This window comes from Vanessa atalanta, chromosome 12, assembly GCF_905147765.1.
Source record: "Vanessa atalanta chromosome 12, ilVanAtal1.2, whole genome shotgun sequence".
Lineage (NCBI taxonomy): Eukaryota > Metazoa > Arthropoda > Insecta > Lepidoptera > Nymphalidae > Vanessa > Vanessa atalanta.
Genome location: NC_061882.1, coordinates 7132808 through 7160683, shown reverse-complemented (window position 1 = coordinate 7160683; position 27876 = coordinate 7132808). Strand labels below are relative to the sequence as shown.

The 27876-nt window shown below is 32.4% G+C and overlaps 1 protein-coding gene across 1 annotated transcript; it reads left to right on the top strand.

Annotated features, from left to right (window-relative positions):
- Window positions 1-1191: 1191 nt before the first annotated feature.
- On the top strand, window positions 1192-5912 carry LOC125067921. Its single transcript, XM_047676818.1, has 5 exons — window positions 1192-1274; window positions 3403-3497; window positions 3570-3653; window positions 4566-4753; window positions 5717-5912. The coding sequence occupies exons 1-5, from the start codon at window positions 1192-1194 to the stop codon at window positions 5894-5896; spliced, it is 630 nt and encodes a 209-aa protein (XP_047532774.1). The 3' UTR covers window positions 5897-5912.
- Window positions 5913-27876: the final 21964 nt, after the last annotated feature.

The following is a 27876-nucleotide window of genomic DNA, read 5'->3' as shown; positions in this document are numbered from 1 at the left end:
TTATCCATGAAATTGTGAAATTAAATCTCGGGTTATTTTATTTTTTTTCGATTGTGATGTAATAACGTGTTCCGCATATTAACCTTTTAACCCGGTAGTAAGGTTTTATGAAATCTCATTTGAGTGGGTCCTTGTTACTCACTCAGCAATAATTCTAATGATAAACAACTTTACTTAGTATTTTTGTGTTCCGAGCTTAAGGCTGAGTGAGTCAATATAATTTCGGGCGTAAGAGACTTTTAGGTCATATTGATGTCAGTGATGGTATTTTTTTTTATAGTGCCAACATTAGTCCACTTACTATCAGGTGGCCCATTAAACAGTCTGGTATATTAGGTATTAAAAAATAACTTTAATTTTTAATTTATTCCTCTGCTCTGGTTTAAACAGTACTTCTAATATATAAAAATACCTTTTGATTATTATTCTAATTATTATAATTTATAATGTTATTACAATTATTTTCTTTTATTTCGCTTATCGCTGAATAGCTTAGATTTTTTTTTTAAGAAAATATAAATATTTTATAATAATTAGGTCAACATTTTCCATTAAGAATATCTACAGCTTCTAGCCGTATTCTGATTTACTTCACGATTGATCTCCACGTTTAGTCGTTATTTCAACACTGTCACTAATCGCTGAAGTTAGTTTCAAGGTCCTAACCCTACTTCGTGCTATAACTTATCTTTAATTCTGATAATAAACATCGATATTGCAGGAAAGGGCGCAGATCATAAGCGTTGTCAAAGTTTATTTATTAGTATACAAATTGTTTGATATAAGTGGCAAAGTACGATAAACTTGTCGATACAATTGATTCAACTTCGGATATTTCACATTTTTTGTGCATATTATATTTATTTTCATTTACGAAAATGTTGCTACACCGTATAAATATATACATACGGTATAAAATTAATGCTTGGAGTTAAAAATTAACCTTCCATTAATATAACTTTATTTACGTGTATTAAAATTCACGTAGAGGTAACCTAACCTAAACTCTTCAGAATTCCATCGTGACAAAACCAGATGACAAAGATTATTTTGCTACCTAGTCGTTGATGTAAAATTTATAGAAAACATAACTCAAAACAGATAAAATAAATTAATTACGAGAAGACGCATTCGCCGTCTCCACCGAGCAGGATCAGCCCTTTCCTGTTCCCGTTCCGTTCCTTCTGGACCATGATGGACTCACAGGAAGAGGATGCGGTCCTCATCGCCGATTTCCTGCAGAACATCGTCGATACAATTGCTCGCAGGGAGAGGTCTCGTCCAAACGCAGTTCAGTATCTACCTTTTCGTGTTAACGTATGCTGCGTCACTTTGCATCCGATCTTACACAAGTATTCTCCAAAAAACCGGTCAACTTGTCATCGGTCTTAACCTACTACTTGCGTAAGTCGAAAGGTTACTGGCATGGCACCGACTTTTAACTTTCCTCGCGGAGTTAGTAGTGCCACGTCGATAGAGCCCTCCATTCCCGCCGCTTTAATGCCTCGAATGCACTCGGAAGGAGCGTGCTGTTCTGACAGAGGAGGCAAGTCTGCTGCTAGACTCCTGCGTCTATATTTGCCAGAACGTTAAAGTCCGAGGTTTAAAAAAAACAGTAGAAGATTGAAAAAAAAACTTAAATTTGCGTATTTCATCCAATTTGCGAATTGCTCAGTTATAGTGTGGTAAAAACAAATATTGATAAATTCGTCTCCATTTATAATACAACTTTATTCCACGCAATTACTTATAAACATTTTAATTTTATTTGAAAAGTTCCGATAACATCCTCGTCGACACTGAAAACGCCCTGTTTTTGCAAATCTATAATGAATATTCATGCTCTCGACCAATAATATCGCGTCAATTCAAGATCAAATATTATTCATTTGACATTTTACGATTTTTGGTTGAAATAGGCTATAATGGTAAAGCGATAACTCCATGTATAGACTAATTATTATATAAAAATCTTTTTAAAAAGGCTGTATTATAAAATTATATAAGTAACTATGTTGTTTTATTTACGTTTAGAAATGGTACTTTAAGTTTATATGTTGACGGTTATAATATTTCATAGTCAACGCCGTAGTTGTTAGGATTTATTTAATAAATAGTTTTAAACGACCTATTGTTATATTAAAACAGAGTCCAGTCCATTTATAAAAAAATGCTTTAATATTTATTTTATAAACTTGAAGATTGTCGCGTCCATTAGCTCGAATAAGCTTTTATAAGGAAGTCAAATTACATTATTATCAACTTATCAAAGAAGACTTAACAAAATTATTCAACGTGACGCCTGACAGATAAGAAACATCGAAAATGATGGTTATTGAATTAATTTATAATTAAAATATCAAATATATTAAGTAAAAAAAATTATAGTTAATAAAACAAAATATAATGTATGCGTGTGCTTACACACACTCATAAGGTGACCACGAACAACGAATTATATGTTTAGTTTAGTATATGCGCAAACAAGAGAGTGGAGAAGGAAGAGGGTGTAATAGCATAAGAGAGCGTTATGCTGTTTGCCGTGACTTAGATTCTTGTTTTACTGCAGTTATTTTTTTTATATTTAAGCGCTGCGATGTTTTTGCTAAAGGTAAAGTATGGGGACAACATAAAAGAAACGCTTAGTTATTTCTTAACGTTTTGAAAGTGCCAGGCTTTATTGTACTTTCGTAACGCTACTCCGGTGGACTCAGAAAGTTTGTATCACCGCACTTTTCTCTCCAAAACTTCTGTTACAGCCTTGCGGTACCCTTTAATCGAATTTAAAGAGAACTTCTTTGCTGAAACTTGTAAGACAAAACTTGAAAATCTTGTACGTCTATTGAGTTTCAACGTACTAGTGACTTGGAATAAAATAAAATAATACTTAGAGTTTAAAATATGTTTCTATTATATTTAATTTAAGTTTATTATAACTAACTATTATAATTTGGATTGTACGAATGTTTTTTTTTTATTAGAAGCTGGGAATATTTTATTTTATCTACTTATGTAACTTATGTGCGAAGATGAACTTTGCTTAATCTTTGATTTATGTATATTCCTATGATATAAATTTATATAAAAAAAAACAATGCGAACGCAGTATGTTAACACTTTTTCTTTAAAACCTTTGAGCTTCGTGGTTGACCTTTGATGAACTTCAAGTGTAAATTATATTAGACTTTAACTATACATGTTAATAAATTCTAAGTATTTTATAAATATATTTGATATTATTTGTTGTTTATATTGTATTTGAACATAAATAATAAAATACCACGAGTCATAAATTTGAAAAGTAAAATTTTAAAATACATAATATCAATAATCTTAAAAATATGCTATATGTCATAAAATGTAATTTGATTTTGGTTTACAATAAATGTTTGATTTTTATAGAAATATCCAGTCGTGTCGAGTCGCAGACTACGTTTTTAATATTATAATAATTAGCTTAATTCTAGTTAAAGCAACATTTACTTGTAATAAAATAGGTTTGACAAATTTTTTACTTATGTAAATATTTACTGACCATTTAAATATATAAATTTATGTATTTCTTTTAGATGCAAATTCTAATTTACCTGAAAACTGGCCATGTGAATGGAACGACGGAAAAATTGAATTCGCGTTTAATTTTTTTTTATTAAGTACGTATACATATATCGTTTGAATTAAGCAAAAAAGTTTTAATAATTTTTCTACTTACTTTTTTTTTTTAAATAAACATTCGCGAGTTACAATAAGCTAATATTTTGTAGTACTCGTACTTCTAGGGCTTCATTTTCTAGTAATAGATGAAGTGGTCGTTTTACGCCCACCATTACCGAGATAGGTTTTTGTAATCTTCATCTTACAGAACAAAGGCAGAGAGTTATTACCGTTTTTCGTAATAGGCTCTTTGATATTATTTTTCAAAATCGTTTTGAAATATAACGAGTACTTAGCTACTAATTTGTGGAAAATAATTGAATGCCTGACTTAATAACAATAAATTTTAATGTATATACATATTCATTGGTTCTCAGTTTATAAGAAAATACTTAATTTTTAAGACCAGTGAGGATATTCTGGCTAAATACTTACCTTATATCCTATAACAAAATATCGACGCTTTGTATTGCTTTGTTCTTCTTTGAAGTTGAGTGAGCCAGTTTAATTATTAGAGGCTCGAAATATAAGCCCTAACTGCCACAAAGACCTATTAACGATACAAATTATTGATAGCTACTTAGAACAGAGCCGAGGTGGTTAAGTGGCTAGAATACGTTAATATTAAACAGAGATTGTGGGTTCAAACAATGCGACAATCGCTACTGAATTTTAATTATACTCCAGCGGTGGAGGAATACATCGCGATCCACATTGGAGCAGCGTGGTGCAATAAGCTCCAATGCATCACCTGAAAAGGAGAGATCTCTCTTAAATTTATAAGTTTAATTTTTGGTACTCAGTAAAGTTTAGTATATTATTAAAACTGTTTTAATAAATCAAATAATATAAATGGTCATAGTTACAGTATTCAAACAATATCATCTATAGTTCTATCTTATCTCTGCAAGGTCCAAAACGTTTAGTCAGTGTCGTCCGAAGAGGCATCGAGTACATTGAAGCACGTTCCTGTTTGATATTCAAAGAAAAGAATCCAATCGAGTTAGCTAAAGGAACCAATCTGACGTATCTATTCTTTACATTCTCTGACGTTTTAGAAAACTGCTGCTTACCGTTCGCGTACTTTGATAGACGACGGGTATGGCAATTAATGTATTAGTGATTGGAATACCTATACTATATTTATTTATTTTAACTTATATTTATGTAACTTTGTGATAGGGCTATGTACAAGCCCGTCTGGGTAGGTACCACCCACTCATCGGATATTCTACCGCCAAACAACAGCCGGTACTAAGTATTGTTGTGTTTCGATTTGAAGGGTGAGTAAGCCAGTGTAATTACAGGCACAAGGGATTTTACATCTTAGTTCCCAAAGTTAGTGGCGCATTGGCAATGTAAGGAATGGTTAATAATTCTTACAGGTCTATATGCTCGTCCGCCAACCTATACCATAAAAAATGCAAATCGGTATTCCAATTTTATCATCCAATTAAGTGTGTTAACTTGTGTTATATATGAGTAATATTCGACTCGTGTACCGTTGGCTCTTAACCCTGACAATGTATATACTAGTAAATTTGTTTATTTGTTTGTTGAAAATTGCTTGAAAAAAAAAAACTTAAAATAGATTTTTTTTTTCTTTCATAACAGCGCAAAAAACGAAATAGTTAAACACGGGCAACATTGTCCCTAAGTCATTCAACCGATTGTGAGGAAACTATAGTGAGTTGCCATACGAAAAAAAAGGAATCTGAATTTTGTCTTTGTATATTAATTCTCCTTCAAAGTACACGTTAAGTGGTTTGCATGCACCAATGTTCTTCTACTACCCATACAAAGCTTGAGCTGGTTAATTTTATGAAAAGGTTTGTGAAGGGATAGTTCATGTTTTCTCACCGCATATTATAATTGTAAAAGGCAATACTAATCTTCATTATCATTACGCTACGGATACGGATTTAAACTGTTAATGGTCTTTATGTCTGTGTATCCACAACAATTAACTATTATACTGCTGAACAGGGATTTTACTTCAAATTGTATTTTACTGGCTGTACCAAGTTATAATTGATTTTTTAAAACATATCCATATTTTTAGACGGTATTGATTACACCTCTGTGCACTCTACCAGTGGAAGTGGCTCACGTGATACTACATGCGATGGGTTTGAAGCATAAGAAACACGAAGCATTTTCAAAACATCAAACAATAAATCTATTATGTTCTACTAATTGTACAGCAATGAGTCAGAAAATGCGTATTTCAGATATCCAGTAAATAATTTAAATTGCAACGAGCGTTTATATTATAACATAGTCATAGTTGTATTATACTGAACTAATTCCGGATAACGATACGTATCGTCTCCGTATTTAACATAAGTGGGAATCGAAGTTGCGACCATTAATTACTATAGCTTACGTACATTACGTACGACTCGAAAATATATTATCTATATTGTATTTTAGTCACCAACGCCTGTAGACCAATGTCTACATTCCTTACATTACCAATGGGCCACCGTAAAAACTAAACTGTTATGTCCCTGGTGCCTGTAGTTAGACGGCTCACACACCTCGAAAACCGGAACTTAACCCTAACCTACCCAAAGGGGCTTGCACTAAACCCTACAATCATCTACATGCTAGTCAAATATTCCTTTTAATTGTATATAATTACATAAATACCCATTAATTAAAACCCAGTCATTAATTTCATACAGTTTTGACGAGTATCATTATTAAAGTTAATAGTTAGATATATCGAAATGGACGATAATCCATTGTAATTTATATGTTAGCTTAATAGCGGGAAATAAATGCTACCTCTCTTTATTATACTGAGCACGTAAGAAAACAATGTAATAATATCGTTTATCGTACAGAAGTATAAAGTAAATTGCAATAGAAATTGATTTCAAGACTGGTTTGTGTAACGGCAAACAGTATCGTAGAGAATTTATTGATTCTTGGTTTTCTTTTAGTTTTCGTTGTTCTTAGAACAGAAAGTATAATAAAAGTGATAAGTATATTGTTTTATGAATTTACTTTGGTTTTGATATCGATATTTTTTTAGGTATTAAAGGAAAAATAAAAATAAACAGTGATCTAATGTCTACAATACTCGGGGAATTATTAAACATATATACTAAATTTCTTAAAGACATATGACATATATGATTATATTTCTGCTAACCTTATACTACAAAAAATAAATACAGGGTATTGCTATTTGGAAAACTACGTAAGTAATAAACCATATTGAGGCTCTATAAAAAATAAAAATTATAATTGTTAATAATAAACACGAAAAATATCATGACAATTTTAAGTACAATACTTTTAAACAAAAGTAAGTTTTATGTGCCATTTCTGATCTTAGCTTGGTGTGTCTGATATAGAATACAAGAGCTTCTTCGTAATACTAGCCCACTATCTCCTGCATATTGCTCTCATAACCGATTCTCATATGTTTGCATAAAGGATGTTTTAATATAAAGTTTTCATTGTATATTGTAAATTCATATTCACATAATTATTATATTAAAAACACATGTTATGATAATGAGAGAATTAATTATTTTTATATAAAAATGGTAATACAAATAATAAACATGATAATAAAAATAGTTCGTTCAAATAACCGTGACTAAAACATAGCATAAGCTGCTTTAATAACGCGTTTCAATATTTGTGCATGACCTTGAATTCTACGGTTTTATTTTATTACGGTTAAGAGATTTCATTTCTACAAAAAGTATAGATAACAATCTATAAGACTAAACTTTAGTTTGCATAATGTGCTATCAAGAGTAGTGTATGAAATACATCGAAGCAATCGAAATTAAGTCAAACTTGAGAGTTATACGGGAAGCCAATAAAGATTCCCACTTTCCATCTCCTCGCAACGTAATCAGATCATCTTAATGACACCAAAGTTTTGTAGTACCATTCATATTACGCATACTGAAAAGGTTTCAAATGGATACGATAAGAATTAGAAGTAGTTCAAAATTGTCTTCCTAAATATTTGAATGGAGATGACGAGTGACTAGAACAGGCGAATCTCAAATGAATGTTGCTTATTAATAATTCTTGTGATTGGCGATAAAGGAAGTGATGTATATGATGAGATATCGCCCCATTTTTAACCACTAATCTGCATCAGACCCGCTTGGTGAATCGAGCTACAAATTTTCTTCTTAAAATATGAGTCTCAGTCAACCGTAGGTCATGAACTGTCTAACTTTTTTTAGATACTTATCGACTTTATTCTCTATTTACAAGTCAAGAGAATACTACTTGAAAAATGTTTAGCAAAATATTAAATTTACGTAAAAATACGTTTTCATCACGACTGTTACTTGTAGATATCATTGTATAAACGGAATTATTCCCGTTTGCATAATTTCGTTACGGTTTTTGTATAAGCCATCGTCATAACCGTTTTCGATGAAGTTAGCAAATTTAAGATTTGAAACCGTTTGCTGCGATTATATCTTTTACGACTGCTCCAGAAAACTCTCAAGAGAAAAGTCATATTAACGTTCCTGTTGTTAACGTTTATGAATTTAATATAAAATAAATCATAGATTTAATGAATTAAATAAAATCAATTTTTGACACAATTGTCAGCAAAGTGATGAAGTATAGAAAATTATTATTTATTTATTTGGAATATTCATTTATTTAACTCATTATTGTATTACATTATATTGGTAAAAAAATTAAGAAAAGATTAAATATTCCCAGCCCACAAATGTTCGTCAAGTATTAGTGATAAGGTCACCTATTGGTTTATATATGAAAATTGAAATCTGTGTGGTTAATGTTTTAATGTATTACATACATTGACGTATACCAATTAATACACAATAATAGCTATAACAAAATATATTATTAAATTAAAATATTCTTCATTCAAGTAGATTCATAAGAGCACTTTTGAATCATCACGTTACAGTGTTGAATTAAATGTAAAGCTACTTCCGGTTCGGAAAGTAGATTCTACCAAGAAGAACCGGCAAGAAACTCAGTAGTTTCGGTAGCTTTTCCACTGTTTTAATTGCAGAGAATGTCAATTACGTAGTATGTAAAGTACAATTTATTTTTGTATCCTGCATAAAAATCAATAAATACTAAGTCCACACTTTTTTATCTTTTATAATAATATTATTTATGTATTGAGTAATATGTTTTATTTATCAATATTTTTTCTCATGAGCTTTAAATTTTTTACTAAGCCAAGTTAAAGAAAGCTCTGTGGAATCCTATTATAGAAACGAATACGGTGCCCCAAGGACGTATTAAGTTTGCGAAGTCGGAAACTAGGTGTTATAAGTTTACCCTTCCTACTCGTGTCTATACAAAGAGTGCCACTGTCTCTTTCGAAAAGATTTATCTTATTATAAAGAAAACAATTTTGTTGACAAAAAAGCAACAAATCCGCGACAATTTTGTAAAAACGGGTTTCATGATGCAGTAAGGATGTAAATAAGAAAATGAGTTGACGTGTTTCGGACATGAACGCTAATTCTCGACTCTCGCGAAATAATTAACTTAGAGAAAGTTAAGTCCCCAACTTTTCGCGATGGCTAATAAACAAACTTGTCGCAAGAGGGACTTGAGACGTTCTTAAAATCGTAAATAATCAAGGCGCTTATGATGTATTATATTTATCACTATTCAAGTACTTAAATTACAGTAACTAATATAACTATTTTTCATATATGTATACCTATCTTAAGTACTTAATGTTAATAATTCTTATAAAAATAAATAATTCAACAGTTTAAATTAGTAATATTATAAAACAAACTTAAAGTGTAAATTTTAATGGAAACTTAATCATTATTCTTGAAAGTTATTCTATGTAAGAACGAAATACTGTTAAAATTAAAATGTCATAACCACACACACAATGCTTTATTTAAGTTAACATTTCATTTGAAGATTTCGTGGAGATGTTTATGCTGTAGCAAGAAACTATTTTGTGGTGGGCAAACGGCTGCGACAATTTATTGGATTTTTGCCAACCGTTCGGACAGATGGATTTTCGCGACCACACATTTTAAGACATTGTCTTTGAAGTTTAAGTTATTATGAAATAAAAGAAAGAAGAAAATACAAAGGCTGTTTACCTATATTTGTAGTGTACATGAGGATTTATTTACCAACGTTTTTATGATATTGGTTGGCGGACTAACAAATGTGCCACCCGGTGGTCACCACCTTTCATAGACAACGCACTGCTTAAAATATTCAGCATTTCTCACAAAACTAATGTCGAATCCACCTTGGGGACTCAGATGTTATGTCCTTTGCTCACCCTTAAAACTGGAACACAAAAATACCGTGTATTGCTGTTTGGGGGTAGAATATAAGATGGGTCGGTAATATCTACACAGACGGGATTGCAGAAAGTCCTACCACCAAGTAATGTGGTTACCTTATTATACTTATTAATACTATTTTATATCGACGAATTTCGATACGATCGAGGCTATTATCAACAGAGACTCTATAACTACATGTGAGAATCTACAAGCTACATAAAAGTGTGCAAAAGTATGTGTGCTCTTTATTCTCGTCCAATAAAATGACAATAGAACGCGATTGGAATCAGGCGCAGCACAGAAATGAACGTACGTGCTATACACCCAGGACTTTGATTTTCTAATCAAATAAGATTCAAAACTTAAATAGACTTCAAGCCCGTAATCCTTACTATCTACAATGGAACGAATTAGCAAAATCAAATTAGAGAGTTACCATTTATGATTAATTTATAATCTAGTGTTACAGTAATTTAATATATAATTATATACGGCCACAGCCGGTTGAACCGAGATGGCCCACTGGTTAGAACGCGTGCATTTTAACCGATGATATCGGGTTCAAACCTAGGCAGGCACCACTGAATTTTCATGTGCTAAATTTGTGTTTATAATTCATCTCGTGCTCGGCGAAACCGGCATGTGTCTAATTTCCATGAAATACTGCTACATGTGTATTCCACCAAACCGCATTAAAGCAGTGTGGTGGAATATGCTACAAACCTTCTCCTCAAAGGGAGAGGAGGGCTTAGTCCAATCTTAGTCTTAATCTAAAAAAAGAAATTTACAGGCTGCTAATGTAATGTTTTATTTTTTGTTACGACTGATAACTGAGTTATTACATGCGTAAAAACAAAACTTTAAGTAATAATAATTTCTCATGTATCTTTTTGGAATGTTCTGAGTATAATGAATGACTCTTGGCCTCTTAAAATGTGAGTCAGACCCGCACAAGGTTTATTTACCAGCCTAACTTCCTACTTTAAATACCACGTTTAGGTAGTAGACCCATAATTTATCTACTATAAACTTTACTAATGCTTAAATGATTTTGTTAATGCAATATATGAAATACATTTTTTTTTTAATCCCCACCGACTTGTTACTGAGAGAAGTCATGAAGTTATCCAATTAACTTTTTTTATATTAAATTGTGTCTGTGTTTTTTAATTAAGCTTAGGAGGAGGAGCGAAATAGGTATTACTAATACAAACAGTATATTGTATTATTAAGCCGTTGTCACTTGTGCGCGTAGTAACAGTGCGTATGTATGTGTAAGTTACAAGTTTTCTTGAATATTAAAAAAGTAGACATACTAAACACATACATATAATTCGATGTATTATATAATTACGTTATATTAATGGTATGGTCCAAGCATAAAAGCGAACGGTCGGTAATATGAGCTCTGGAACCGTTTTGTTTTACGGTTATGTCAATTTTATTCTCTTTCTGGTTAATTCCTATTAATAAAAACAGATAACGTTGCTTAGTTTGGATACATCACTGAATTAGCGTCCTTAATAACGAACGAAAAATTTACTAAGTTCAATGTTTTTAATGAAGTTTTGGTAACGCATCATGTAATTCATATTTGTCATGTCGATAGTGTAACGCATTGTGTAATTCATGTTTGTCACGTAAATAGTCTAAATTTAAAGCGGATGAATCTGCTAATCACAGTTACGTATTACTAAATATCAGTTTCTTATTTATTAAAATAGATGTCGATTTCAAATTCAAAATAAAAATAGATAAATAAACAAGATCAGAGTTCTGTATGAAATGCTTTTCTTATGTTGTTTATTTTTAAAAATATTTTTATTTACTTAAACGTGCTTTTAATAACACGAGAAGAAAGGTTTCCATTTTAGATGTTGTTGAATGAATTTTTATGTTATGCTTAATCTATTAGAATAAAATTATAAAATATTTTAAGGGTTTTAGAACGAAATAGGTCATTATCCTGTTAATAGTATAAACTCACACTCACCTTGCCATAAATATTTAATAAAGTCTAGTAAAAAACCGCCATATTATAAAATAAGTTTCTCGCAAGGTATTCTCGCAAAATGGCATTGAACTGGCGTGGTTTATTTAGCTCTGGTGCTTTTTCTTGAAAGAGGAGGAAGCCTTTACGTGCCATTAACGAGCTGTTGGCCTTACTCTGTGCTCAATACTAAATAGACCATGTTATAATAGCTTAACTTCGTATCGCACTTTAATAAGCTATGCAAATGCTTTTACCTGCAGTGCCTTAATGCGAATGAAATGTATTAGAAAAAATTGAGTTCATTACGAATTCAAAAGGTTACCCGTTTGGTTATATCTGATACGGTCATAGTTACTTTTAAATAAAGCCGCATTTTCCCAAAAATCCTGTTACTAATATTATAGGCATTGGGAATGTAGAACGTGCAATTGTTGAGTGTAACTTTATAAATGTATTTTTTTGTTTTAAATCCGAACGGATTTTAAAAAATACGCTGAATAGTTACGTTTTTTCCAACATTTATGTAAAGCTGAGAGGCGCAGTGGTTAGATAGAACACGATGAATCTTTTTAGAAATTGCGGAATCCATCCTGGGTATGCACTAAATTTTCATTTGTTTAATTTATGTTTATTATGAATCTTGTGCATGTGCGAATGAAAATCTATCATATGTGGATACACCGAACCACATTGGAGCTGCGTGGTGGATTAAGCTCTAAAATGGTCCAAAGAAAAGACCTCAGCCCAGCAATGGGAAATTTATCTTTAACATTTATGTTATTTAACTTTCCCGACTATGTTTTCTGGTAAAGCTATGGGATATCATGCCTTGTCAAGTCATGTTTTACATACATATTTCATACAAATATGCCAAGTAACACTCTAATAGCTCAAATGGCTTATCTATTAACTTTTTTTTTTTTAATTTATAATATGTATGTAGGCAGACTGTCAAGTGTTGTATAATCTGATGATAAGCGGTCAACACTCATTGGCATTGGCGATATGAGGACTTTTTTTCTACAATGTCTGGAAATTTTTGCCTGTAAGTCCAAGTTCACTGACCTGTGAAGCTTAAACCCAATAATATTATAAAACACTGTGTAGCGGTAGAATAAATTATGAGTGGGTGGTACCTACACAAATAAATTTTCATAGAGCTTCACTATTGGGTTTATTTTAATGGTACGCAATAGTTGAAACAAATAACTCGAGATTTATTGTATATTATTTATATATATATAAAGGTTCATTGCTCCAATTTTTTATATGAATTAAAATGTTACATTTATTATTTCTCAATAATAATAATAATTTAAGTGGGTGGTACTTATCCAGACGGGCTTGCAAAAAGCCCTATTACCCAGTACTAACATCCATTTACATATATATAGACGGCAAAACTCGTGTTTTTCTAGAAATGACAATGTAAATTATAAACTGAATGTCAAATGGTTAATGAAGCTGGAATGAAATACGATTCGCGGTATCGGTTTCTATTAGCGTGGTCGTACATTAGCACATTATGCAAATACATAATCCCGATGTACCGAGTAAGGAACCACCCTCGTTTGTCATGGTAATGTGGAAACTGGGAAGTTAGGTTTATTTCAATTTGCATTGTATGCTGCGCACGCAAATCTCTTGTAAATAAAACTTTAAAATCAGCTTTGAACACATGGAAATTATGCTGATCATTTTGTTCAGCATTTATTTAAACGTTTAAACTGCTGTATTTTATTGAGTGTTGATGGATTTTATTTCAGAAATTATTGTGACATGATTCTATTTCTATATTTTGATAAGTGTTTTTTTATTAAATTGCAAATTTAACCTCAGTTTATTTTATTTTTTAAGCGAGAAGCTCAATCTAACTTAATACACCAATATTTAAGGATGTACTGTATACAAAACAAATGTAGTCGTCACGGGATGCTCGGCTGTCGTGAAATATCGAGATTGATGATTGAAAACATAGTATCGTTTATTAAATAAATATATGTAACCTATTATTATAGTTGGTAATAACATATATCATCGAAGTATAATAGAGTATACGCGCCAGAGTAAAGAGTGTTGGCGGAAAGGAGACAAAACCGCATGAGAGAGCGTCAGGCCGTTTGCCTTAACGACGAATCAGTCTAACCTCCGAGGCACGTTAATGTCTGTTTCACATAAGTAAGGTCATTAATTATTTCATTATATCAAATAGCAAATTATAGCATCGAAATATAAAAAGGCGTTAGCTTTAATAGAGCATATTTATTACATTACATTAGCCTGTAAATTTCCCACAGCTGGGCTAAATGCCTCCTCCTTTTGAGGAAAAGGTTTGAACATATTCCACCACGCTGCTCCAATGCGGCTTGGTGGAATATACATGTGGCAGATTTCGTTGAAATTAGACACATTCAGGTTTCCTCACGATGTTTTCCTTCAACGCCGAGTACGAGATGAACTATAAACACAATTTAAACAAATTTTAATTTAACATGAAAATTCAGTGGTGCCTGCCTGGATTTGAACCCGAAATCATCGGTTAACATGCACGCGTTAATAATTAGAAAATATAATTAGTTAAGGACAATTATAAAATCTTTTCCCCCGTTGTTTAATTTAAAAAAAGAATAGAACACATATAAATACGCTGTAAGATATTTAATGTTGTAAGGTCTTACCTTGTAGCTCTAACTTGCTTGATTAATAGGCGTGTTATTATTTAGAATTTTAATATATACATATACATACATACATAACATGTAAGTGTCGTGATGGATTCCACTGTGTGTTAACGCACCAGGCTTCTCTATCTATTGTATTTTTTGTACGCCTGCACCGCCTCAGCAGTTCCCTTAAAGATATTACAGTAACGTAGATGTTTTCTGCCTCAATTATAGGTTTCACTTAAATTCGTCGTGACAATTAATGAGTTTAAAATATAAGCAAGATACAATATCGAGTGTTACTTTTCAGGTATCGTAAATAGATAATAAAAAACCGTATAATATTATCCAGCATTCAGAAAATTATTTGACCGGATCATAGTTTATGCAAATATTTTTATCCCATAGCAAAGTCAATGTGTTCGAAAAAATTGAATTCATTATTTATTCAGAAGGTCACCCAGTTGATTCGGTGAAATTGCGTATTTACCTCCGAACGAATGTCCTTTGCAAAGGTCACTTTAATTTGCTGTAAAGCCCAAAGGAGTAAAAGCAATATGTGGTATTTTGAAATTATGTTACATATTTGATGGAGGTGCTTAATGTTATATATTTATACTTTTTTTTTTTTTTTTTTTTTTTTTTTTTATGTCATAAGGTGGCAAACGAGCAGGAGGCTCACCTGATGGAAAGTGACTACCACCGCCCATGGACATCTGCAACACCGGGGGGCTTGCAGGTGCGTTGCCGGCCTTTCAGGAAAGAGTACGCTCTTTTCTTGAAGGTTCCCAAGTCGTATCGGTTCGGAAAAACCGCCGGCGAAAGCTGGTTCCACAGAGTGGTTGTGCGAGGCAGAAAATGTCTTAAAAATCGCGCTGTTGTGGATTTACGGACATCTAGGTGGTGCGGGTGATATTTGGAATTTTGACGAGATGTCCGAAGGTGAAATTCAGCAGCCGGGATTAATTCGAACAATTCCTCGGAACATTCCCCGTGATAAATTCTGTAGAAGATGCAGAGCGATCCAACATCTCTACGCAAAGCCAAAGGATCAAGCAGATCGGAAAGGGCTTGATCGTCGATAATTCGAGCCGCTCTACGTTGGATACGGTCAAATGGAAGGAGCTGGTACTGGGGAGCACCCGCCCAGAGGTGAGAGCAGTATTCCATGTGAGGCCGAATTTGCGCCTTGTATAGTCTTAGACGATGGGCCGACGTGAAATACTGTCTTGCCTTGCTGAGCACACCAAGCTTTTTTGATGCCAATTTGGCTTTGCCTTCCAATTGACCGCGGAACTGAACGAGACTCGAAACATCAACGCCAAGTATTCCGATACTAGCTGTAGCGGCTAACGGAATGTTCTCGAATCGTGGAGATACGACAAATGGTGTTTTTTTAGCAGTTAACGCGCAAACTTGCGTCTTTTTGGGGTTGAAGTGAACTAGGTTTAGCCGACCCCAGTTCGAGACTTTGTTTAACGAAGACTCGATTTCAGATACAAGTTTGTTCCGGTTTTCTTCGACGTTTTCCCGAGAAATATTAGCACGGCCGGTGTATGAGGTGTCTACGGTGCTGTCGTCTGCATAGCAATGAATGTTACTGATTTGCAACAAGTCATTGATATGCAGAAGAAACAGAGTGGGTGATAGAACGCAGCCTTGTGGAACACCAGCATTGACGAATTTTAAGTCAGAGCATGCACCGTCGACAACGACCTTGATGCTCCGATCTGCCAAAAAACTGGTAATCCAATTGCATAATTTCCCGGGAAGCCCATAGGAAGGAAGCTTCGAAAGAAGCGCTTTGTGCCACACGCGATCGAAGGCCTTCGCTATGTCCAGACTGGCTGCTAATGCCTCCCCTTTGCTCTCAACTGCTTCCGCCCATCTATGAGTAAGGTAAACTAGAAGATCACCGGCTGAGCGACCCCGACGGAAACCGTACTGGCGGTCGCTAATCAGCTGGTTCTCCTCTAGGTACCGCAGGAGCTGGCAGTTTATAATGGACTCCATTACCTTGGAGAACAAGGAGGTGATGGCTATAGGCCTATAATTGGACGGGTCTGAGCGGTTGCCCTTTTTAGGGATCGGATGCACCAAAGCAGTCTTCCAGGAGTTCGGGACGACGCCGAATGCATAGGATTGCCGGAAAAGACGCGTTAAGACCGGCGCCAACTCGGGAGCACAAGTCCGTAGCACGATTGGAGGGATGCCATCGGGTCCACTCGACTTATGAATATCCAAGGAAAGAAGTGCTTTACGAACAGCACTTTGCCGGAATTTAACCTCCGGCATCGTGGTATCACACCGCGGGATTGTTGGTGGTGACTTTCCTCGGTCATCCAGAGTCGAGTTCGCTGCGAAGAGAGAGCCTAAAAGATCAGCCTTCTCCTTCGCTGTATGGGCCAATGACTCACCGTCCTTGTGCAGAGATGGTAAGGAAGGCTGACAGAAATTCCCTAAGACAGCCTTGGCGAGAGACCAGAACGCACGTGTTCCTGAAGGGAGGCGCACCAGTCTCTCGCCAATTCTGCCAATGTACTCCGTCTTCGCCTTAGCAATCACGTTTTTGAAGGACCTAGAGGCAGAGTTATATTCCTTTCTGATTGCGCTGGTATTTACATCACGAGACGCTGATGCGTTAGCCCAGTCTTGGTAGCGTTCCCATTTTCTGCGTGAAGCCGTTTTGCAGAAACGACCAAACCAGGGCTGGGACTTGCCACCGATGGGGACCGCAGAATACGGAATGAATAGTTCCATACCCTGAAGTACCACATCGGCAACAGAGTCAGCAACAACACTCGGATCATCCGGCGAGAAACAAACCTGCCCCCATGGGTAGGATGCAAAGAAGGACCGCATCCCATCCCAATCTGCTGACCTGTAGTGCCACACTCGGCGGCAGCCATTTACACATTTCATTTAAGACATATACATTTTAAATTAAACGCCGTTCATAATGTTGTCTTAGATTTTCGCGATTATTACACATTGAAATAAAACTAGTTTTTAACGGATTTAATCGCGTATATTAATTATTTTAACATCCCGACGTTTCGAGCACTTTGCAGTGTTCGTGGTCACGGACCGTGTTCCGTTAAAAACTAGTTTTATTTCAATAAACGCCGTTCGGTTGTGACTGTTTCATGCATTCTTCTGTTTCAAATATGCATTTCGAGTGCTCAAGTGCTCTTTCTGTTGTTAATGTTAAACCGTTTTGTAGTATGTCGTAGCATACGAGTACGTAGCTACAACGTATATGGGGAATTCAAGTTCAAGACTGTATCAAAAAGATGCATACTTTTGTTAATTATATATTAATAAATTACTTTAAATATCTAAGTTATTAGATGAATGTACAAATAAAAATAGTTTTTAATTAAAGGTGACTGAGGTAAAATCATTTGAAAAAATGAAAGTCGCCAAGAAGAAATTTGTAATATTTGTAAAATCAAAAATTTTCATTTAAAATACTATAGAGCTATTGCAACCTTTTTTACTTGTTAGAAGTTTTTTTATGTTAATAGAGAACAAAACGTTTTAATATAAAATGTAGAATAGGTAAATTTTCCATAAAAAATCATAAAAGTTCAGATATTTGAAAATAGCAATTTGTTTTCTATTACGAAATAGATAAAAAAAATATTCTATCACATGCTCAAATTCAAATAAATTTTTCAGTTATAGTAAATATAATCCATTCTGCACTATTTTCTAATAAGGAAATTTAAATGCATCATTAGTTTTTTTCTTTTATTGTTATTATTATTATTTGCGACAAACCATGAGTTTTTTACATAAACATAAGCAGCCCGTAAATGTCCCACTGCTGGGATAAAGGCCTCCTCTCCCTTTGAGGAGAAGGTTTGGAGCATATTCCACCACGCTGCTCCAATGCGGGTTGGCGGAATACACATGTGGCTGAATTTCGTTGAAATTAGACACATGCAGGTTTCCTCACGATGTTTTCCTTCACCGCCGAGCACGAGATGAATTATAAACACAAATTAAGCACATGAAATTTCAGTGGTGCCTGCCTGGGTTTGAACCCGAAATCATCGGTTAAGATGCACGCGTTCTAACCACTGGGCCATCTCGGCTCCCATGAGTTTTTTAATAACAATTAATATGGAAAAAAGGATATGTATTCATCGAACGTTTTGTTATTCAACAAATTATAATTAAAAAATCGTTTTGTTCTTTTGTTCGAGTTGATATACATTCATATATTTAAAGACCATTAAATACATCTCTTTATTAATGTCGTAATTTAATCTTACTAACGTTTGATCTTTTTTGTATTACAATTATGTCCTCGCTTTAGATATTAAATGTTACTTAATACAAAAATATATACAATTAAGAAAATGGAGTTATACCAAAAATACTTTTTTATATGTTAAATAAGAGAAATATATTGCAATAAATACTTGTAGCTCTTTGAGTAAGCCGGGTTGAGTAAATACCACTCATCTGTTATTCTACCGCTCAATCAATACTTTGTGTAGTTTGCTTCGATAAAAGGGGAATTAAAATGATAACCAATTTATTACAAACTAAACAAGCGCCTCATTCAAATATCAAATATCTTACAAACTTTTTAGCTGCAGAGTATGTCAAAAAAGTAAAATATTTTTTAAATATATCCTGCATTTAAATCAACAAATACTAAGTTTATGCTTTTTTATCAATAATATAATCCTGAAATGAGTAATAATGATTTATGTATCAACGTTTTTTTGCCATGAGCTTTAATTTTTTTAATAGTCCCTCTGCTCACATATTTTATCGGTCCTCAGCCCAAAAGTTGGCTAGAAGACATTGGTGCATTAGTAATAAGGCCGTTATTGATGAAATTACTGTGTCCTCTAACTTTTGTATACATTTTCGTTATAGTTTATGGAATGCTATAAATAATACACAATTAAAGAAATTAAAGTTTATCATTATCAAATAGATATATGAACAAAGGTCACGACTAACTTGAATATTAACTTTTGGAACAGCTTAGTTCTAATCAAGAAGTCCACGATAAAGTGATTAAGCCAGTAATTTTCTAGCGTCGACTTACTAGATTCAGTAGTAGGTAAATTACCCGTTACCGTTTAGCTGACTTTACAACTGAACGCGGTCAGAGGTCACAGGGTGTAGTATTACGGAGGCAACTGTTACTTTGGCTATGAAGCTTGAAGATGTAATTTAAATTTAATCAAATATTTTGAATTTTATTAATACTATGAGCGGTTTGGAATAACAATTTATGGGAGTAACAGAACACCCTCGTTATGAAAGCCAAAAGTTTTAATGTAGACGAATGTTAGATGATTTATATGTGTGTGTACAAACAGCTTAATATTTCAAGTTTACATTAAACATTTCAACGTATTATGATTTTTAAAATTAAATTAGCTTCTATTTTTAAATACCTTGGAGAAACTTAATTATACGGGCGTGAATAAGGTCTAAATTTAAACACAAACGAAGGCATTATAATATTATTTTAATTTATTTTAATTATATCATATTGGATAAAATTAGAAAAATGATTGCGCCTTACAATATTTTTGATGTTTATTTTAATTAAACTATATTTAAGAATTAATAGACTTACCAATTTGATTCAGACGATTATATATATGTATATTACACCCATATTATTCTCTAAAAGGTTTTTGTAATTTTATACGTTAACAATCTTTTTTATAATTAGGAAACTAAAATACGACTGAAATTAATTTTGATATGGTTTCAAGTTGAAATAACAAATACTAATTATGTTTTGGCCCTGGAGTATATATTTTCGTTGAATAACTTAGTAAGGTTTTCGTGTAGGTAGATACCATTATTTTACCAATATTTGACAGGTTATTTATTCTCACGCATAGCGAATGTTATGACCTTCTTCAATGTGTCGAAAAAATATCCATTAGTGTCCACCATTTACAATATCGATTTGTTTTTTAATAAATTATAAAAATCTTATCTCAAGGCCTAGATATTCTATTCTTAAATCTTTCAATCTTTGGCGGGTTGTAGTATCTTAATAATGTTGTAGCAATAAATGTAAGGCTTATAATTTTACTTAAAGCCACCGGCCGTAAAATTTATCGATATTTCTACTACTACAGAGCCGAGATGGCCCAGTGGCTAGAACGCGTGCATCTTAATCGATGATTTCGGGTTCAAACCCAGGCAGGCACCACTGAAATTTCATGTGCTTAATTTGTGTTTATAATTCATCTCGTGCTCGGCGGTGAAGGAAAACATCGTGAGGAAACCTGCATGTGTCTAATTTCAACGAAATTCTGCCACATGTGTATTCCGCCAACCCGCATTGGAGCAGCGTGGTGGAATATGCTCCAAACCTTCTCGTCAAAGGGAGAGGAGGCCTTTATCCCAGCAGTGGGACATTTACGGGCTGCTAATGCTAATGCTAATTTCTACTACAGATTAAAAAAAAAGGAACTAGTACACCCAACACTTGAACATAAATAATAGTTTAAACAATAAAATATGAAATAGCTGTGTTAATCTATTTTCATCGTATAAGCTAATATTAATACAACAGCCATTAATAGGTCTTTTCTTTACTCGTCATTGTATACTTAAACTCATTTGTAATGGAAATGTTGGAAGTTAATTTTAATTCAATTACCAACATGTTAAACAAAAGTGCAATGAAACTTTTATAGAAACTATACAATTATAGAATACAATATAGAATCATATACGTAAATTACACTTTATTTCATTACAATACAACTCATTAAAGTTAAAATAATTCTAATATTCAGAGGGTTTTCTTAAGAACCCCTTCTCGTTGTTAGGAATTATTGCGACAGGCTGGACAGTGTTCTGTCCGCTAATAAATTTCGTACTGAGACCAAAATGCTACAATTACTGTGGACGCTGTAGACTAGTTTGACAATGTCTAGTCAAAGACGTAAACATACATACATTTATAGCTTTCAGTTAATTTCTTGCGATATTAGATAAGAAATAAAACATTTGTAAATTAGGACATCACATCACACACATCACATTAGCAGCCTATAAATTTCCCACTGCTGGGCTAAAGCCTCCTCTCCCTTTGAGGATGCTTTAGCCTTTGAACAAGATTTGAAACATATTGCACCACGCTGCTCCAATGCGGTGGAATACACATGTGGCAGAATTTTGTTGAAATTAGACACGTGCAGGTTTCCTCACGATGCACGCGTTCTGATCACTGGGCCACTCGGGATTTTTTTTTTAAATTAGTACATAATTATGATTAGTGAGGCAACCAAAAAAACCAATGATTGATACGGTGGCCAATGTTAGCAGGATAGATCGGACTCCACTCTAGTCTTATCAAATATCTTTTACGTGTCTTTACGTCTCTTTTGTATAAGTATGTATTTGTAAAGATCGAATTCTGAAGATTAGCTTGACTTCAAAATGTTTGCTAATACTATTTATATTAATGAAATTAATAAAATTTCATACACTGACAATTTATTGATACACTTTGTAAAACTATATGATCTATCTAGTTTAATTACCATTCAAGGTTTCAATCTAAATAGTGGTAATTTATTTTATTTCAAATAGAAGTTTCATATTTAAAATAATAAATTATAAAGCATCACAAGGTAATTAAACGGAATATTATTGTATTTATATACATTGGTGATTTTATCAGTATACAAATACGGTACGATTGGGAATTGTTGTTTGGAGTACTTGTCAAAAAGACATTGCCAGAAACTATGGAACTTAAACAGGCCAATTTACAAACATGCCAAATATGACAATTTATTACTTTATTTACTGATCATTAAAAATCTCTCTAATGCCTTTTAAAGCGTAACAATAATAATTGCTTGTAGATTACTTTGGATTGCTTTGATGTTGATGGCTTTGTTTTTTTTTTTTTTTAATATTTGTCTAGAATAGATAAATAAACGTCTTAATGTACGACAATTTGGTATTCGACATGTTGGTACATAAGCTTAAAAGGATGTACTGTATCGGTTATTTATACCAAATTTCTTTCTAGATTTTCTTAGATTTCTATTTAATTATGATCAATGCTTAAACGCCTGTCTGGTATTATATATATTTTTGTATATAATACCAGACAGTATTATACACATAAATGTATTATAATATTGCTTAACCAAATTACAGCAACGATTTCTATGTCGCAAGATTTACATACATTACACATAACATATGGCAACATGTTGATGCACAGATTGCAATGCCTTTTGAAAAAACAAAACGTAAATCAGAATCTGTAGCAAGATGTTAAAAGCTAGAGAGTAGGCATAAAAGATAACAAAATAATAGTCATAATTATTTTCATAGAAATTGTTACCTTTATTCAAGCATATTTATATATATATTTAATCGATATCTGTAAATAATATTATTTTTAATATCAAATATATTTCTATTGGCGCGCTTTTGGACATAATTGGCATTTTGTACTGAGTAGCGAATTTGTTGCTATAGTCGGAAGAATAGGAAATGACACAAAATGGCACATGGGTCGGGTAAATTTCTTTTCATTTCATTTCATTAATTTATATTTGTTTAAGATTAATGAAAATGAATATGAAACTACGATTATGACAGTGTCAGAATATGGCATTGTCATTTTACGCGGTCATGATTTGTTTTGTATTTATTATTGTTAGTTTAATATTTTGTCTTTAGATACTTCAATGTTATACCGTATTCGTAAAAACAAAATACTCTAAATAATTAAATAAAATAGTCGAAAACTGCAGTCAAACATATAATTCATATTAAAAAGTATATGACAAATTTGTGTTTTCGATTTATTTCCTATAAAAGATTTAACATAACAACATGATACGTAGTGCGACATGAAAGAGAATTAAATATTATATACTACGACTACATGTAATACAACATACTTTCATCCATATAAAAGAGTAAAAGGTTCGTTAAACGCCACTTGGAATTCGGTTCAAAGTTTATGTTCAAAACCTCTGACTAACTACGAGTTATATGCGGTTTCAAATACGCTTTAGCTAACTGATGCTGGAAAATCTATCTCAACGAAAAGTTGAATTGGTGGAATAAACTGACCAAATCGATATTCGATTAAAACATCAATGGATCTAAAATGACGTAAGTAAAAAAAAACATTTAATATTAGAAGATAGAAACTAGAAGCGTCACCAGTTATTTCTTTTTGCGAAGTAAACCTTCTCTTGTTTTGAACTTAGACTTAGGTCTTAGTTTTATGACTGTTACTAAAAGGTATTCGCTGTAGAGATAAAAATATTTTATATTATGTGGAATGAGGGGATACCGAATGTCATTATATATCTATTTAATTCAAACATACATAATAAACTGCCAGAATCTTTGTATGTTTAAATCTTATTATATTAATATTTAATATGCTCACATTGGTGTCGGATATGTATTTCTTAGTTATTTTAATTTAGTGAAAAATAATTATAATTAAACACTGGTTTATCCACACTAAGACAGCCGAATGATTGGTAACTTGTAGTGAGAAAAATGCGAGTGTCTTTTTGAGCTGGTACTATTAATCAAATGCGTTTGCGCCAACGAAAATAATATTATTTTCTATCGAGCAACTCATTTCTGCGTTTGAATGGTGTTTTCGTAAAAACGTTACTCGGAAATTTTTTGCTTTATATAAAGCTTTTTGTTTTATTTTTTATTAAATATTAATTTCGTAGTAAATGCTGCTAAATATATAATATCAACTAAGTTTATCTACCAACAAATATTAATTATAACTAAGCGTCGCGGTTTCTTTCGCGTAGATTCAAATTTAAAATATATAAATAAATATTATGATAATATCCAGTTGAATAGAATTTTGATTAAATGAACAAAAAAAACAAGTTATATAAATTAACTTTAAGAACGCGTGCGCGTCGTAGTATAATTGAAAGAACAAAAATTTGATTAAATGAATTTATTTGAAATATTATAAGTATGGCCATTTTTTCATTAAGCTGCTACATATATTCCTGTCATATTCAACGAGCGATTACAACATCAGCGCCTGGCCTCTTTTTTTTATTTATTATACTCCACACTTCTTTACTGGTTTGCTTTGATTTTAAATTCTTTCATCAATTTCGATACCTTACATCTGCCGTACCCGTGACGGCTACATTTTTCTACCTTCGTTACACTCTAAATCTTAATTCCTTATTATTTGATATATCTGGCACGAGATTCCATTACTGAATTTTTATGTAAAGAATAACTTTAATAACGAACCAAGCATTTAAACCTTTTTTTGGTAGTTTAGTGGATGAAATAATAATATAAGTTTTAAGAGATTAATAAAGTTTTAATAAATAAAATCTAACGTAGTTTTTAATCTACATACATTCTTAAGTGAGAATTATTTATCGTAATTAAACTTCCTTGTTATATTAATGTGAATTTGTTTACTGCGAATTACGTGTTTTGTTACTTTTGACTGTGGCGTATGTGGAATAAATTGTAAATTGAAATGGAACTAACTTTCCGCATTACCATGACAAACGTGAGGGAGGACCGAACCCCCCTGCGGTTACGAATTTGCATAATTTGCACTAATATTGTTATTAGGCACTGATACAGCGTATCGTATTTATTATACCCTTGTTTCCATTATTTTTAATACTAATGTACTTAGGTATAAATCATAATTATCTCTTTAAAATATAGCTATAATATGTACCTTCGTTACGTGTATATATCACTGAACCATTTATGGGGCTAAAAGGTTTGACCGATTTTATTTTTATGTATAAGCTTGGGCGAATCGTGCTTAAAGGAATTTTTCAGTCATTTCTACTGACTCGAAACTAAACATGCTATAGTTACACTTTAATGTTTTTTATACAACCGCAACTTTAACCGTCAAAAAATATTTTTATTAAGATAGACGGATAAACATTTGTCTGAATTTTACTAACAAGAAATTATCTTCAAGAATATTAATTTCGAAATGAATATTATAAAACAGATTTACGAAAAAAGTTTCAGTTGACTGCATTTCAACCCGCATTTTATCTTTCTATTTATTGGGCTATCTCGGCTGTCAATGTGAAGTAAGACACATAACGCATATAATAATCAAACTCGAACAAAATCAAAGTGTGGACTTTTATAAAGAAACAATCAAAGGGTGAGCCTACTCCAGCCACTTAAATCGTTCTAAATTGTAGATTAAATATATAATAACTGCATTAAATATTTCTTATAGTTCAATTGAACAAGTTCAGTTCACCATTTCCAAAGCAGAAACAGCAGTTGTGCTATTGAGCTGTAGGATTAGTTAGAAAATAGACGTCTTGACCCAACTTCACTATAAAGTTCAGAACTGACCGACGTACACTTTAAGCACTAAGAGCCCGTACTGGCAGTTTATTTGTCATGATCGATTTAAGTTAGAGTTTTAGTTATGATATTATATTACTGGTTTTATAAGTAAAACTATATATGTATATATATTAATTGCGCAATGTATAGATGAGAATAAACTTCCACAGAGATTTAAAAGTAAATAAATATTAACTGATCGTTTATAAATGTATTTTATAAATTGATTGTTCGTTGTATAAAATTGTTTGATGAAATTATTTAACTGTGTAATAAATTTGCTAATGGAAAGTGGACGCGTTTTCTTTTAAAATTATTAACATAAAAACAAAACTTTAAAATTGTTGGATTTATTTCAAAAACAAAAAGTCAATGCTGCCTTATATTTGGAAAATAATTACCCCGAACTATCGAAAATAAGTTTTGTAACATGTTAATACCAGTTTAGTAGACACTGTCTTGTAGGTGGCCGCTTGAAGACCCATCTGTCCAAACCGTCCTGGCAAGTTTCCAAAATTGTCTGTTCATTCGCCACAGATAAAATATCACCTTGTTTGCACTCTAAAGAGCTATAACTTCCTGTCAAAATAATTTTTATTTTTTAAGTTCTATCCAAAAAGCAATGTTGATAAAAATGAACGTATGCATGAAAATTATTTACATATAGATTTGTAGATCTAGATTAAGATGACCGACAAGTTTTGAAGTAAAACAGTACATTTTATTTAAAACTAGTTATCGCCCGCAGCTTCGCTCGCTTTTTAGGGGTTGTCAACAGGTTTAAGGCACAAAAAGTACGTCCTCCCGTGGGGTTCAAGCTAGCTTCATAACAAATTTTATCAAACTCGGTTCTGTGGTTCAGTCATGAAAGCGTAACAGACAGAGTTACTTCCGCATTTATAATATTAGTCTAGATATTTTGCGTTATTTTATTGGTATTAATGATATTAAGTTTATACCGTTGCACATATATATATATATATATATATATATATTTATTGTATGGCAAATGGCTAAAAGGTTTGAATTTTGCCATTCGAAACTATACCCTTTTAGGACATCAAACTATAGAAATTTACGATAACTATTAGTCATATTGAGACTATTAGCTATAATTATGTTAACATAAAAACACTATTCAATTTTCCAGTATGTAATATTGGAAAAGCGTAATATCAACTTTATTATTAAACTTTTGAACTCAAACAAGATTTAAATAGTATACATGAAAATAATTACTCGAGTTTTTGTTTGTTGTATGGAGTTGAAACTGTGTGAAGTTATTGTTGACACTCGTGTGAAAGGGTCTGGTATAAACTTGCATATAATATGAAATTACAAAAAAAAAACAACAAAATGAAGTCGGTAAACAATGCATACATGGAACTGTATTCTGTAAGAAGAAACTCGAATCTCACCGTAGAACACGAATGTGAAATATCTGAATGTGATATGTGACATTGACTATAACAATTAAAAAAAATATTGAACACATGTATTAAAATAGTATTTCACCGTAAGTCGGTTGTCAACATTTCATGATAAAGATTCGATGTGAATCCTCACATGATCGCGATGCTGATTTTAATTATGTAAATTAAATATAAGAAGTTTTTCATTTTAATAAGAATATTTAAAACAAAATCGTATCTCATTTTAACAACCAACCTCAGCTTATTTCTAAAGCGGCTTAATTGTGCATTTGTAAGTTATAACGAGTTCATTAGCTGACACGACTAAGTCACAACTCTCGGTGACTTATCGTTTTACAGGGAAAATTAAATAGAATTTAATTTATATATTTTACATAATTAATTCTTTAACGAGGTATTTTATACATTTTTTTATTTATTAAACATTTAATCAACTATTTAGTTTGCATGTAGTACCTTAA

Bases quoted from the DNA above. Each gene is read 5' to 3' on its own strand.
- LOC125067921 (XM_047676818.1), top strand. From the start codon at position 1,192: ATGATGGACTCACAGGAAGAGGATGCGGTCCTCATCGCCGATTTCCTG. The intron at 1,275-3,402 runs GTCTCGTCCAAA...TGATTTTTATAG, and splicing joins ACAATTGCTCGCAGGGAGAG to AAATATCCAGTCGTGTCGAG. The intron at 3,654-4,565 runs GTACGTATACAT...TATCTCTGCAAG, and splicing joins GTTTAATTTTTTTTTATTAA to GTCCAAAACGTTTAGTCAGT.